The sequence below is a fragment of the Falco punctatus genome (genome assembly GCF_963210335.1).
Source record: "Falco punctatus genome assembly, chromosome: 1".
NCBI lineage: Eukaryota > Metazoa > Chordata > Aves > Falconiformes > Falconidae > Falco > Falco punctatus.
In genome coordinates, this window is record NC_137580.1 from 4,064,030 (window position 1) to 4,079,889 (window position 15,860).

General features: G+C 50.2%; 1 protein-coding gene across 2 annotated transcripts; it reads left to right on the forward strand.

The window, feature by feature from the left end:
• Nucleotides 1-376: 376 nt before the first annotated feature.
• On the forward strand, nucleotides 377-15,092 carry LOC308058886 (storkhead-box protein 1-like). 2 transcript variants are annotated; one of them, XM_080375387.1, is made up of 2 exons: nucleotides 377-5,591; nucleotides 8,143-15,092. In XM_080375387.1, the coding sequence occupies exons 1-2, from the start codon at nucleotides 5,243-5,245 to the stop codon at nucleotides 8,226-8,228; spliced, it is 435 nt and encodes a 144-aa protein (XP_080231513.1). In that variant the 5' UTR covers nucleotides 377-5,242; the 3' UTR covers nucleotides 8,229-15,092. The 2 variants fall into 2 exon arrangements, with proteins under 2 accessions (XP_080231513.1, XP_080231512.1); XM_080375386.1 differs by having other exon boundaries at nucleotides 11,932-15,092.
• The last annotated feature ends 768 nt before the right edge of the window (nucleotides 15,093-15,860 follow it).

The following is a 15,860-nucleotide window of genomic DNA, read 5'->3' on the forward strand; positions in this document are numbered from 1 at the left end:
GGCTGATAGCAGCCATCAGCATCACAGCAGATAAGAGAACTATAGGTTGGAAGGCACATAAAAATTTCTCTACTCTAGAGAAATATATATTTAGAGGATTAAGATATAAACATACCTTTCTCTTCCCTCCTTTTTAATGTACAGTCAAGAATTTCCCATGCAGGGAATCTGTTCTGGCCCCATTTGCGTGCAGCGCTGTGATGAGCTGTTTACCAGCTTCTTTGGCTTCAAAATAGCTATAAATCTTGTTTCCCGCTTTGCAACTTGATAAATAAATAAAAGTAAAGGGCTTTCCAATCCCAGGCTTTTAGTGCAGTGTTATTTACCTGTCTAAACGTAAGGCACCTGAGTCTGAATGTGAGGCTGGTACCCTGAATTGTACGTGTCCTGTGAGTAAAGTGGGAATTTGTTTTCCATGTCTGCTGGGAGCTGATTTTTCTCCTGATCAGTGTAACTTCACCACTATGTGTAGGCTATTGTTAAGCAGACAATAGATAATTGTCTACCTGCCGGCTCACCTATCCAAGCAGTAGTCACCTCCTTGCAAAGATTTAATGCCATTGCCAAAGATTTTCCTGAGGAGGAAGATGGGCAAACCTGCAACAACCAGGGATCTCCTCTCCTCCCTTGGCTCGCGTCCTGCCCCTGGGATCCTTGTTGATGCCAGCAGGTCTGAGTCAGGTAAAAGCACAGAGCTTAAAAATGATGCAGTCAGCTGCTTCTTACGCTGCTTATTAGCTGGGTGTTTAGTTTGGACCTAGCTCATCACTCCTCACGTGGGAAACTCCCATTGACTTCACTGGGAACTCAGCCTGAGCCAGGACTTCTGAGCAGGGCTTCGTGGTGGAGGATCGCAGGACAGGACCGAAGGCAGAAACACTTAGCTCCTACCAGAGCAGAATGTGTCAAACAGCCATTCCTGGGATGATTTTTAATAGCAGTTCTCAAGGGACTTTACAAACGTGAGTATTATTATGCCCCTATTACAAAAACTGCTCACCAAAACAAAAGGGTAAGGCTAAATGAGGTGCTGGTTTAGAAAGTCTTAGTGGCAAAATCGGTGTCTTCGTGCGACACAAACTAGGCGACTGTAGAGCTGTACTTACCTGCAAAGGCTGCCATGCTTCTGGGCAGAGTTTTAAGGAAGGACTGCTAGCACGTCTCCTGTCATCTTGCTTTTCTTAGATACAAATCACCGTCACTGTTCATGATCTCCGCCGTTTTACAGCATTCACTCCTCTGAGATAGCTGCTGGTTTTTCTCAGGGTATGACAAGAGCAGCGTCAGGCCTGCACGTTGCTGGCATCCCTGCTCCTGCCCCTTCTCCTGCACGCCTGCAGCAGCAAAGCCAGAAGCCAGAGCCAGTTCACATCGGATCCGTGTCCAAGTGACTCTGGCCGGGCTCACGTAGCTCTCAGCTAGGGCAGGAGGAAGGGGCAGCCCTTCTCAACGTTTATTATCAAGGTCTGTAAGCTCTGGTCTCATTGGGGCTGCAGTAAGTGCCGGATTTGACGATGGCAGTCACACCGAGCTGTGTCACGGGGCCACCAGCGTGAGTCTCCAGCTTCAGCCAGCCTTCCGCAGGGGAATAGATGCAGGCATGTTCAAAAGAAGCCCAGACAGAAATATCTTATAAATCCAACCTGTAGCTGGGGGTTTCTTGCCAAACACACTTCAACCACCTGAAAACCCATGTAATGGTAAGAGCAGCTTCTTCCTGGGAATGAGGTGACTCGTTTGGGAAGTGTGCTGGACCCTCTCGGCAGGTAACAACACTGGGCAGACAGCAAGGAGGGAAGGTATCATTTCTTCCTGTATAAAACCACTGGAGAGATCAAAAAAAAATAGTTTTCCGATAGGAAATACTCTTTCAAAACCTCTCACAGAAGAAATCTTGAGTAGGGCACTTGCTGATTTACTACCTGAACGCAGCATCTGCAGCAAATCACCTGCTGAAATACAGCGTAGGCTGTGGAACTTCACCCGCTTTCGTTACTCGGCTCTAAGAGGATTGTAGGCTGTCATCTCGCTTGTATTTCTTACCGGGAAGTGCCAGATCAGCTTTAGTCTGGCTATAGATCTTGATTGCTTGGAAGAAGTCCCCTGAAGTGAAAAGGAAGGAGATGCTCTTTAACCCCAAACTGGCAAGCAACAAAATATAAATAAACCCAAATAAACCACCCCCCAAAAAAAAATAATGCTGAGGCAAAAAAAATTGTTTGAAACGGGAATGAGATGGGGGAAAAAAAGGGGGAATAAGGAATGAGGAACAGTTTACTCAGTACATACTTGTCATCCACAGCCTTTCCCCAGGCCCATGAAGGAAGGGGAGTCTCTTAACCAGGGCCTTGAGGTCCCACTCAGACAATCCTGGCACTGGCTCTTACGGGGACAGCACCTGACCCCTGGCGCATGGTGTATTTTGATTTGTGCCACAATAGCTGTGCCCCATCCAACACGTCTGGGACAAATCACAGCATACTCTCCTTCCTTACCTTGTCGTTACGCTTGTGCGTGGCACGCGTGCCAGCCGCGGCGAGGGGCAGCGTGCGGATGGAGGGAGGGAGGGCCAGCCTGGAGCCCAGGGGAGAGGCGTGAAGCAGTGTGAGGGAAGAGGTGATGACAGCGGAGTGGGAGAGGACTAGCAGGCTGAGGACCAGCTTTTACAGGAGAACAAGCCAGGGGTAGGAGAGATGTTGACAGCCCACAAGCGTTACTGCAAATGCCTCGCAAGGGGAGGAAAACAACCGCGTGGCATGTTTCGCCACACCAATTGCTTCAGAAATTAGTACTGAAAGGAAAAGGAGCGCAGCTAATGGAGAGAGCAACGCTGATGCCGTGAACAAAGGCTGCCAGATACGCTGTGCTGAGCACCCGCCTTTTCCAGAGGCAGCAGGAGGATCGCAGGCAGATTTGGCTAGCCCTCGGGATCTGGGGGCTGGGGGCAAAACGTGGGACGTGGGACCCTGCATCCAAGCACTCAGTACATATCTGCTGCAGTAACCTAAAAACAGTCAAAAGGATGAATTTGGCTCCTTCGTTCTTGCAGGTAGGAATAAAATCTGACAAGCCATCCAGGCCCTTAAGTTACCTGGTGACTCCGATCAGCGGTTGGGATGTCAATGTGATGTGCTCCACACAAAGGCAACGCAAAGGTGAGTCCTGCCCAGGAGACCTGAAATCCAGGTGTGATGGGCAAGATAAAAGGCTAATACAATGCAGAGAGGAGGAAGGCACAAGGTAAGAATAACACAAGTATGACGAGATCATGACAGTAGTTTCAACACATTAAGACTAGCTCTTTTAACAGGGAATCAGTGGCTCAGGTGAACTTTGGGAAGCAGTTTGGAGGACAATGAGGATGCCGGAGGGTCTTCTTGCAAAGTTTAGGGCTGAATGACAACGCAAAAGCGCTCCTTTGAAATATTGACAGCAGCACCATCAAAACTATTGCTGGCTGAGATGAAGGGCCTCTTGAGATCTGGCTGTGCTGGATATTTGGGAAGAGGTTAGAGACTTGCAAGCCAGCCTTAATAGGCTCTGCTCCCAGCTTGAAATGACTCACAGTGATTCTGGATAATATATTTTACCTTTGATTTCCCCTTTGGTAAAGTTGGTTTCATTCAATTTGTGCCCTTGTAAAAGCCTTTGCAATCCTGGTAAGTTTGACCTTCCTCAGTACCTAGACAGCACCGGGTGAAACCCCAAAAGTGGGGGAGTGGGGGGTATCAGAGGAGCCTGACTGTTATACAGCGCCCTGGAGAAGGATGTGGATGAAACCAAATGGAGAGCGCCAGAGGATGTGAACGAGGTTAGAACCGAATGGGTGATAGTTCAAGGGGCCAAAAGTGACGAGGGATGTTGATGTGAGTGAATTCAGGAGCAACAGGTTGACCACCCCAGCTCGTGCACAGCGCAGAGCGCAGCGGCTGCAGCAGCTCTCACAGCGCCCGGCAGAGCAGCCGCTGCCTCCGCTCTCCTCCCAGTGGGGCTCACTCCTCTGCCTCCACTCTTGCCCCTCTTCTCTGTGGCTCAGTTTTCTTCCTGGTGTCCCTTACCTTTCCGACGCTTCACCGCCCATTTCCCCAGTGCCATGGTGCCCCGCTGCCTGGGGCAGGGCACGGGTGCCACTGGAGCCACCGGCACAGTCGGCGCAGCACCAAGGTGCCCAACAGCTACAGCCGGTTCAGGAACTCGAGCCCTGTCTTCAGAACTGAGACTCGGTTTTACTGTGGGGTGGAGGGTTTCTATGGAGCGAGGTTCCTCAATCTGCCTTCTCACCAGTGTAACTGGCACCTTGGCTACCACCGCCCGCGCCTCGGCAGCCACCTTGACGCACAGCCCAGGCTGGGAAGGGCCCCCAGTCCTGCTTGCACCTTGCCCGCTGTCGCTGGGCTCTCCCTCGCGCCTGGTGGGCAGGTGGTGACCCCGAGCGCAGAGGAAGCAAAATATTAAACTGCTGGAACGAAGCCACAGAAGTCGGGAGCAAACCTTGCACTTGCTCCGAGCATCGCTCTCGGCTGGCAGCACCCCTAAGGACAGGGGGACACAGCATGGCTGCGGGCGACGAAGGTGGTGACGGACGTTTGGGCGCAGCGCGGTGGGTGCAGCTCACCGGGTGTTTGCAGCTGGGAAACCACTGGAAGAAGCACAAATACAGCGACCTTGAGACTTGCTGGGATAACCCGGGGGTGGCGGGGGGAGGCCCCTGTCTTTCAGACGGGGAAGGGTGAGGTGTCCCGACACCGGCGGGTGCGAGCAGCCTGCACCCCCGCCGGGACGGGCAGCGGGCTCGGTTCGTCCCTGGGGACGGTGCTCCCGGGTACGGGCTGCCCCGCCGGGAGGCGGCGGCCCCTGCCCGCTGCGGGAAACGGCTGCCGGGGGGCAGCATCCCCGCCGCGCCGGACCGTGCTGCGCCGGACCGTGCCGGGGTGTGCTGTGCCGGGGTGTGCCGTGCCGCGCCGAACCGTGCCGTGCCGGGGTGTGCCGTGCCGGGGTGTGCCGTGCCGCGCCGAACCGTGCCGTGCCGGGGTGTGCCGTGCCGCGCCGTGCCGGGGTGTGCCGGGGGCGGAGCGGCCCGGGCCGTGCCGGGCCGTGTCGTGGCGGGGGCGGAGCGGCGCGGGGGGCGGACAGCCGGTCGCGGGAGGCAGCGCGGCCGCGGGGAGGCATGCCCCTGCCCGTGCCCGTGCCCCTGCCCATGCCCATGCCCGTGCCCATGCCCGGCGGCGGGCGGTAAGCGGCCATGCCGCGCAGGGCGGAGCGGTGCCTGCAGATCGCCCCGCACTCCCTGGCCATCGTCCTGGGCGCCGCGGCCGGGGGGCGGCCGGGGGGGGGCGGCGGCGCGGGGCCGGCGACGGAGCTGGGCCGCCACCGCATCGGCTACGAGATCTTCGCGGACTTCAAGCGGGAGAACATGCAGCACTTCTGGGACCGGCGGGCCACGGCGGCGGTGGCCGAGACCTTCTTCCTGGGCTGGATCGACGAGCAGGTGCTGCTGGTGCAGGGCAAGGAGGAGCACCTGGAGGTGCTGCGCCAGGGCTGGGCGCGCCGCTCCCTCAAGCCCCCCAGCGGCTTCCACATCAAGTGCCTGGGTAGGTGCCGTCGGGGCCGGGGGGACGTGGGGGTGTCTCCGCCCCGGGTGGCGGCGGCCCCGCCGAGCTGCCCCTGCAGGGGCCGGGGGTGGGTGAGCCGGGACGGGACCGGCGGCGTTACGAGGGTGCCGGGGATCGCCAGGAGAGCTGCGGGCCGGGCCGGGGAGGCGCCTTCCTCCGTCTCCTTCGGCGGGCGAGGTGAAGCCCCGCTGTCCCGCCGGGCGGCTCCCGCAGCTCGCTCCTCGGGCGTGCTGGTCCCAGGCGATTCCCGGTAGCGGGGTCCCGCGCCCCCCTGTGCTACCAGACCTTTACACCGTTCAGCACGTAACTGCTCACGCTTACAAAGAATGCGAGCTTCTCACCAGACTGGTAATCGGTTAATCAAAGATAATAATTGCCAACGTTGGAAAAATTAAAAGTACGGTCTAGCGTTTCTAGGCTCGCTGAACCAGTGTTTTGCTTTATATCTACTCGGTAGCTTAAACTTGTGTCGCTGTATTGCTGTGAGGGTGTCTGCCATGGTGAGGGTAGTGGCAGGAGATGAGGAACGGACGTGGTTTTGGGGTGCAAGGCGGTTTTGGGTGCAAGGCAGGTGGCTGCAGCGCAGGCGGTAGATGGCAAGGCTGTTGCTCTGTGGTGGGCTGGAGGTTCAAGTTATGGCATGATTCCCCAACGGGATCCCGCCAGTGTATACAGCGGCCTGGGAAGGAGTGCATCTCTGCCTGACTTCAGGGGAAAAAAAAAAAAAAAATCCTAGCATGGAGAGCAAACATGTTTGCAGCACTTGTTTTGACACCCACCCCCCAAAAAAAGCCCTTCTCTAAGAAATAGAGCTGTAGCTATTTGTTGTATATATCGGGGAGTTGTGAAGGACAGCAGAACTGAAGATTTCCTTAGGATTTAAGGTAACTTGCAGCCTTCACAGATTGAAACAGGCAGCTTCTCTTACGGAGAGGAGACAAATAGTGAAGATTTGGTTTATTGTTGCAAAGGTCTCATTGCTTCCCGTGGCTGTTGCAGCGGTGATGGTGAGGCAAACTGTCTCTTCCTTAAGTATTCCCTCTGTCATCTGTGCCTTATGCAGCGGGTACCTGGACCAGGTCACAGAGCTAGGGATGCGCGCTCTGCACTGGGAGTTTCAGATCCTTAAAGTGGGATGCTCGCCTGCAAGTCTTTTAAAACTATTAGCTGTGTAAGGTTCCTGCAAAGAATGAAGTCTGAATATTCAGTGTTCCACAGTTTCTTTTTTCAGTCTCAGTTTTGAATGTTTGTAGCTGTCAGTGCCCTTCTGGAACAGGCAACGCAGAGTCTGATCTCTTCTGTTTGTCAGCGGTCTGTCTCTCACACGGTTTTCAGACACTTGTGTGGCTCACTATTTCCCCATAGACTTGCTCGACTATTACCGTTTCTTCCGTGCTGATAGGGAAGCTCAGGGCTGTCCCTTTAAAAATGAGCTGATGGACCTTTTTTCCCTCATTATAGTGAAATTTCCTCTGAACCTCTGATGACAAACCAGTGTTGGAGAGCAGGTGGTAAGTCTTGTCCTAGTGTTAGAAAAGTTTTCTGCATTCCACCAGTATTTAGAGGAGGGTAGAAAGTTGGGTAGTGAACTTGGAGAAGTTTGGCTGGAGTTGCTGTTTTTGGCCAGCAAACAAGGGGAGAAAACCTGCGAGTGCTGCTTTCCACCCAGGGCTTTACATCCTCACGCCTTTACTTTTGCAACAGGGTGTGCTGGTAAGTGTAGAGATTCGGGCAGCGGTTAACGCTAGCTGCTCAGTGTAGCTCATGTGGGTTTTCTGGCTCCAGCTGGACCAAGGATGAAGAGCTTTTGAATGGGTGCCATCACCTGATGGAGTGTAAAGGAGTGTTTGGTTTGTGGGGTGTCCCTGAACTCTACCCACTGGGCGACATTCCTCAGCCCGCTGCGCAGGAGGGCTGTGGAAGGGTGGGCTCTGACCTTGATGTTACTAAAGCCAGACAGGGAATGTAAACAGGTCTTTGTGACTGGTTTTAAAACACGGAAACACAACTTTCACTAGAAGTTTGCGTTAATAAGTAAGCTTGCTGGTGTGTAAATAATAATATACATTCCTGGGGGGTGGGGTGGGTTATCTTTGCTGCGAATTTGCACAAGACCGGAGCCAAAAGTTTTCATTCGACTTTAAAAATAGCAGCTGCCTCTCAGTATTTGATTAAAGGCTATGCAAGAAGAGCGGGGACCTTGTGGGAGTCTTGCCTGTTGTGCAGTGTCCTTAGATGCGCTAAATGAGATGAGAACAACTGATTGATTTTTTTGTTGTTGTTTGTTTCCCCCACTGCCTTTTTTCCACACCCAGACTGATAATTCAGGTCTTAGTATCTAAGAGAATTCAACTTGCACTTACTGTAAAGTTAGGTAGTTAAAGAATTGTCAAAGTAACGGGCCTGGCCCGTGGGCATGAGCAGCTGCTTAAATGTGTGTAATTGTATTTTCAACATAATTAGGTGCCTAATGTGTAAATGGCTGTGACTTATTTAGGAGCTCTCTCACACTTTATTCTCCACTTTGTAGCATTAAAGAAGCAAACAGTACACCTACAGACAAAAAGTCCCTATGCTTTTTGCTTCTCAAAACCAGAGGTAGGTATCTCAGCCTGATGGGAAGGGCTGCCTGTTGGGAGGTGCGGAACAGTAATACTTAACTACTGTTAATAAATAACTGGTGGGATCAAGGGGAAAAAGGGGCACGGTGTTTTTGATGAACGTGAAGCTGCTGTTTTCTGCCCCAGCTGGTAGCCCCCGTGCTGTGGCAGGAATAGGGGGTTGCCCTGGCCGGGTGTAGCAGTGAGGGGGTGCATGGGGGTCTTTTCCCCCATGGCCCTGGTGTGTAGAGAACCCGGGCAATGCTGTGGGGTCGGTCTTGCCTTTTCTCATTGCACAAAGGTGGGGGTGGCTTTCTGCCCCACCTGCCCCTGGAGCATGGCTGGACGGGGTAGCTGGGGGCCAAGCTGCCTGCCCCAAAAGCAGCGTGGGGAAAGCGTCCTGACTCCCCACTGGGACAGAAATGCCTCCTCAGCTGCACCACCTCCGTGCCCAGGTACCGGAGAGCCTTGGACAACGCTTCCCTTTACCCACATGGTGAAGTGCTAATGTGACCCAGGAATTCCGACCGCAGCCTGGCTTTCAAACCTCTGCTGGTGTAGCTGCTATTTCTTGTTCGTTGTGGTCCAGAGCTTTGGCTGGTCTGATGAGTAATGGGTTGTGATGGCCACAGGGATAATAACTGGAGGAAAAAGTAGCTGGTGAGAAGGAAAGAATACTAAACCTCTAATATGCATAGCATGTTTTCTGCTGCTGGTACTGTAAAATGTAAACCGGGAGGAGAGACGTCTCTGAATAGTCTTTCCACGTTTAAGTGACCCTGGCTTGATAATGAAAAGTTCAGGGAAGTGTAATCTATAGCTAACAGGGACTGGGCAGTTCTAGTATCCTTGGTGTGGGTGTATCTGAGCCAGAAAGTAAATGGATTAAATCCACGTGAGATTCCAGTGTACAGAGATTTAGCTCGAATTATACAATAAGATTCTACCGTGAAAGAGGGCAGGAATACAAAGCAGACCAGAAAGTTGCTTTAGCACCAACACCTTAGGGCTTGAGGATACAGGGGATGTTTCATGTGTGACTTGAAAACTTACTTCTCTGGAAGTTTTATTAAACGAAATGGTTATGCCACCAAAGCTTGCCCAGCATCCATTTTTGCAGCGATCAAGAGTTACTTGGGTATTAGGAAATTGGTGGGTGTATTCTAGGTTTTTTAAGTTGGCTGGAGGGGAGGCTTTGGGAAACATACGCAGTTTCTGAATAAAAAAACATCCCAAACCAGCACATGCTAAATATGCTGATTTAGGGGGTCAAGGAAGCCTTATGCAAACCTATAGGTCCCATGATGAAATTCGTTGTCTTTGGTAAGAGTGATTTGAGGCTTTCCTGTAACTTTGTAAGGCTTTTGAAATTTAAGTCTTTAATGAGCGTTAGTATTTTAATAAGGTTTCTTTCTTTGACACACCTTCCATTTGCACTTACTGATATTTGTCATCCTGGAAGCTGAACTTTTTTTTTTTTTCCCCCTTTCAGCCCTTCTGTGTGAGGCACTGGTGGTGTAGCAGGGTGTTGCACCTCAATTTCTTGTCTTCATCACCTTTTGTGTTCCCAACGGAGACTTCCTTCTGCATCTCTTGCACTTGATTTCTGTGTCTTGGACAATGGGCACCTTTGAGAGGTTTTCATATGCATCGTGGAAGGGCCATGCCCTTTTGTAACGATTGCTTGAAAAGAAGTGTCCAAACTTTATAATAACCCGTCAGTCATGCCCAGAGCAATTTCTCCAATTAGAAGCGGATGTTCAAATGGAGTTTTCCAGAAATGTATGTGCAATAATTAAACTAACTAGCAGGAGTTATAATTCAGCAAAGTCGGCGGGGCCAGGCTGTTGTGCATTGTTCCTGCCCGGCCAGGCATGGGGGGGGAGGAATTTTTTTGCCACGCTGGGAGTTGGAGCTAAGTGCTCCCTTTCTTTTCCCTCCCTGCCGTGTTCTCTCTTGCCTCCAAAAATTAAATTAACACCCCACCGGTTTAGGTTCTGTAATTTTCACAGTGAGTTTTCGAGTCATTAGTGGATGATTATGGTGCAGTGTAGACTGTCCGACATCAAATGTTATTCATCTATAGCCAGTCATAAAACGTGATTTGTCTTTTTTTCTTCCCAATTATCTCCTTTATATCATGAAAATTTCTTTTCAGTGAGGGAGCATTAGGTTTCATAGTAATAAAACCTCCGAGGAGGAGGTTACTGCACACTCATCTGCACCTTTTGTATGCCTTGTGGTTATTACCATGGGAACTTCAGGGGATTTAAACTACAAGGTTTTTTTCTCCTTCTGTCCCACCCCAACTTAGAGATGGTTAGAGATCCACTAAGCACTTTGTATGTTTGTGAGGTGGTTATTGCAGCCCAAAAAAAAAAAATAAAAAAAATGTTGATGGCCTGGCTGAGGTGCTTATGAATTTACTCCCAACTCTGAGCAAAGAACATTGTTGTTCACAAGTGTTGGGTTGGGCCTTTAATGTACTTTGTAAAAGCAGCTTTTAGAGACTGGGGAGAGAGAGGCAGCAGCTAAACGAGTATGGACTGCATAGAAAGTGCCGGATTTCGCAGCGTATGTTTTGTGCTTGTGTTTTGGGAGTGAAATCTTGGAGTCAGAAATGCTTTTTGCTCTTTAAAGAAAGCTGTGGATGGCCTGCAAGACTGATGCAGGTTGTCTAAAACGTATTGTGAAAATAAAAAAAAAAAACACAGGAAAGAAAGATCCGACCTATTAGACTTCGTTTCTTTTCCTTTTTTTTTTTTTTTTTTTTTTTTTTGCTCAAAGCAGCTTCTTGTGAAGAAGCGAAGTCAAAGACACTGACGCATGGTATTCATTGTGCAACTCAAGTGAAGGATTTATAAGGTCAACGGGCAGCCAGTACTGTCTCCCCACCTCCTGCCCCCCCACAAAGAGTGCCATTGTATAGTCAAGAGCCCTTCCCGGTGGCAAATAAGCCGTCCGGTCTTGCAAGTTAAAGAAGAGATGCTGTAAGGGAGCTGTGGTGGCCGCCGGCAGCCTTTGGCTGTGGGGCTCTGCCGAAGGGCAAGTGGCACCAGAGCCCTCACGCTCTCTTTGTCCGCGCGTGAGGGTCCGGTCTTTAATTAAATGCTCCTTATTTCCCTCCTCGAAGGGCCCTTGTCTTAGTCGGGGGCTGAATGAAGCCCTTGTCAAGTGTTACTCCCAGCGCTTAAGCGGGCTCCTGGGCTGCCAGCACCATGGGCCACGGGGCCACTTGCTGCATCGCCTTTCCATCTGTCCCGCGCTTCTTCTGTACAGTCAGTTTTGGTTTTAGAAAGGCTGAGGTGGGTGGGGTGCCCAGGGGCCGTGGCAAGGGCTGTGGGGCCACCGGCCACAGGTACCCCCACCCTGCCCACTCCTCTTCACCGTTTGGTGGCACAAAAGCTCAGGAACACGTTCCCAGCTTTGTCCTGTCTTTCTAATTTGCTTGTTAGGGGCACGTTGCCTAAGGTTTTATTAATCAAATTGCAATGATTTTAGCAGACTAAGCTCAGACCTTCTAGGTGTGTTGCCAGCGGTTAAAATTTAGCTTGAAACGGCTTCGTTTTGTTTCCTGGAGAAATGTGTGTTTAGCGCAGCGATGCTATAGGAAGGGTCAGCTACGTATGCAAACACGGCTGTCGGGGGGCGTAAGTGGCAGGTTTTTGATTTGGCTTCTTTGTAAAGGGAATGGTAATGCAGTTGGAACTCTCTCCCAGCTCTGCTGGTGGTGTTGCCTCAGGCCATTCATCCAGATGGTGAACCTGTCCACCTTTCTGCTGGCCAGGAGGATTATAGCTTGGCCCCCAGGCAGGGCATGCCAGGGCTTTACCGTGTTCTCATCTGCACTCAAGACATCCATTCGGAGAGGGTAGCAGAAAGGATGCAACCCAGGTGGACTGGGTGTCCTTCAAGTGGACTGGCTGTCCTTCAAGACTCTTGGCATCCCGAGCTACCTTCTGAGCAGCATCACACCTTCCCTTGGCTTCGGCAAACACGTGATGAGCAGGCTCCTCTTTTCTTGGTAGTCAAGGAAAGGCTGAGGCGTTTGGAGAAAATAAAAGCTGCAGCCAGATGGTGGTTTCCCCTGCAGAAACATGAGGATGGGAGGAACCTCTTAATAATAATTTTCTGCAGTAGCAGAAATTTAACAGGGTTCTGTAACATTCAAGCTCTCTCCAAACTTTGTTTCTTTCTTTTAAATACAAAAGCATAAATGTTTTGATTATTTTCTAATGATGTTGACTGCTGGGAATGTTATTGCAGTCTCCAGTTTCCAGTATCGAAACTACTCCCTGGGTGGGCCAGATCTGGAAAGGTTTTTAAGGGTATTATGTTCTTCTTGGAATAAAATCTCTTCACCTAATATGTAAACATGCTTTCTTCTGTCCAGTGTAATTGATCTCTCAGTTTGTGACCTGGGATTTTTCACCTGAAACCTGGAACAAGAAATACCTGAATGTTAAGAATGTACAAACATGTATATTTTGATGAAACAAAGTGCTTTCCTGTTGACATTTGAGCAGGTCTTCACGACTCTGTTTTTTAATCGGGCTCCTGTTCTCAGCCACAATAGCAATAGAGCATGCATTCAGAGGTCAGTAACTACTCAGGGAATCTGAATAGTGGTTCTTCTCGTCGCTGCTTTTTCTGCAGCAGAAAAGCGATGGTGTAATATTGCTGTTGGCGCTTATTAAGCCTGTTTTTGGTTTTCTTATGAAAGAAAGTTGCTATAGTGTGCATTTAAATATGCAGAGTATAATGACTTCTGTAGTGTGTTTTGTGGAGCTGGATATACTTCTAACCCCTGCAATATGAGACTGTTGTTCTTCCTTTCTTTGGGGGTGGGGGGTGGGACAGGACAACAAAACAGCAGAAGTCTGAGTAAAATACAGAGCCTTTTAGCTTAACCTTGAATTCCACTATCAGATGATTAACAAAGGGATAAGCAGCAGTATTAAAGATTGCTCTTTTATAAAAGTAAACTGTTCACTTAAACACTAGGAAATGACTCCAAGCGTAGTTCTTTACAAAATCTGTACACTGTGGCAACGAAAATTTTTTCCATCTGAAGAGTGTGGTGTGGGTACCTTCCTGAAGTTTTGGTTTTAAAGCAGTTTTTGCTAGCTGCCAGTGCTTCAGAAGGTACATATGCTAGCTCACGCTCACCTTCGGAGGAGAGCGAGGATGCTGAAGGGCCCATTGCTGGCCACGGTACGAGGTATCCCACCGAAAAAATGGAGAGGGGCTGTTGGAAGGTGACCAGTCCCAGTGGCTTTCCCAATAACATGGCCTAAACCTCAGTGGCCAGCAGAACTTGGCTGGCTGTTGGGGAGGCTGATTCCTCCTCCTGGTGCCAGCAGAGGGGAAAGAAAAATGTGGTTTGGGAGGGGGGGACCTGGGGCTGGAGTGCGGCTGAGCAGTGGCTCAGTCCCTGCGTGGGTAGCAGGGCAGTGCATCACTGCATCCATCCGCACCAGTAACTGCAGCTCTAGGAACTCCTGCTTATCTCCTGCCTGGAAGTCGCGTGTGCAGTAACATACGCGCTCGCTGGGTGTTCAGAAGCTCTCGAGAAGGGGTGAGACTGCAAGGACTGTGTTTAACGCTGGAGCTGTAAAACTCGCCGTGTATTATTAGCATCAGAAGCAGCTGGGTGCTGCTAGTGTGTTTGCGATTTGGCAGCATCATCTTAGGTATTATTGTGGGGCTACAAAATGAGTATTTCTTTTTGAAAAATGAGAAGTTTTTTTTTTTGTCCTTTAAAAAAAGCTTATACCAAGTCTAGTGAAACTCGCTTAAGAAGAAAGACAAATTAATACTCACTCTTTCAGACTGTAGCTGTATTTTCCACTTTGGTCATAATATCTATGGATATCTTCCTATATGCAAAAAATATAGAAGAAATAGATAGGTTTCTGGATGTATCAGCCTTTCCCCAGGTCATTGTGAGGAAAACTTTATAGCCTAATAAATATATGGTGTCTACTCACCTTGTCTTACTGATATCCTTGGGTCCAGGCCCTGCAACTGTGCCAGCAGCAATGCATGTACAGTTCATTGCCCATGTCCCTTCCCAAAGAGATCAACCCAACATAAATGAGATTTATTATGGTCTGTTAATTGATCGTGTTCAAATTCTAGATAGGTAACTGAAGTCTTGTGAACTCCATGTGATGCTGCAGTGAACTTCTGCACGTTTGGTGGCTTGGTTTGGGGTTTTTGTTATTTTGATTTTGGTTCTGGTGGGTTTTTTTTTTCCCCCTTTTCTTTTAGAGGGTTTAGTCAATGGATTCTTGGGGTGCTCTTTGGCTGCCAGGAGTGCTCAGCCTGCCCCTGAGCCTTCCAGCCGCTCCTCAGCCCGTGTGGGAGCGGGCTCTGCACTTGCCTCCCCCTGGGGCACACCGGCATTAAATGTTTGCTCTCCTGCTTGCGCCTATTGCAGGGTTAGTGCCCAGACAACCTCTCTTTTAATTGACAGATGAAATAACAAAAGCTGGCACTAAGAGCAAGCCGAGGGTTTTCTTTGGGTTTCCCTGAAGGGCCTCCTTTGTCGCTACCCGTCTTCGCTCAGGGCAAGCTGTACACCTTGCTTAATCTGAGGCTGCTGTCGAGATGCTCTGGCTTCGGAAGCCAGAAGCAGGTCAGCACCTGTGCGAGGATTTCCATCCGTTCCTCCCGGCGAGGCTTTGCAAATGCCCCTGCCCGGGCTGGCGTGGGCAATCCTGAGAGCCCAGGGGAGAGGGGGAAACATCCACAGCATCGGGACAGAGCAGAGGAAGGAGGTGTCCTGGTGGGCTGTCACGTTCCTGGTTTTCATGTGGCTGTTTAAGTCAAAGGAGGAGCGGGTTGTGGGCAGCCGGGTGAGTTTGTGTGTGTGTGTGTGTGTGTGTGGGGGGGGGGGGGTTCAGGTGCCTGGTGTTGCATGGTGGGCAGCCGGGGCTGTGGGGGTGTCCTGGGTAGCTGCGTGTTCACATGGCAGCTTAGCCAGCCGACAAACAGGGTTTTAAGGTCTATTTTAAAGCAAAAGCAGTATCTAACATAGCAGATGCTATTAGCAGGAGGGGTTATTAAAAAAAACAAAAAACACACCAAAACCCAACACCAGGGTGGGAGTTTTGTCCCTAGTTTAATTTGAGAAAAGGGAATTTAAAGGGGCACATTCACCCGCTGTTCCTGAAGCCGGGCTGAGAAGAGCTTTAAGGACACTGAGCTTTCCTGCAGTCATTGCTAATTTGTCACAATTATCCTTTTGATTAAAAGAAACACCTTCTTGGTGTTATTGATTGAAAAATCCTATGCAGTTAAAGAGGAAAATGTTTTGTGAGAAGCTGCAGAGAACAGTCATTAAGGGGTAAACAGGGGGTAAACAGTGAGCAGGAAAACAGTAACTTCCAGTCTCTGCAATCTTAGGTGCTCTAGAAACAAGTATATTTTTTAAACAGTCGTCTTCAGACCAGTTGTCAGCCTTGTAGAGAAGTCTCCTTTGTGAATATGAACATCTGGAAGGAGTAGGAGACTGAAAGAGAAGGGAGGCTGGCCAGGTTCTGAGTGATGCGAACGGATAATCTTGGATGTAGTGCTTCATGTGGTAGGGAAGCAAATCTGACAGGTGTCAGGTCTGCTCTGTTTTTGTCGAAAGCAGAGACTT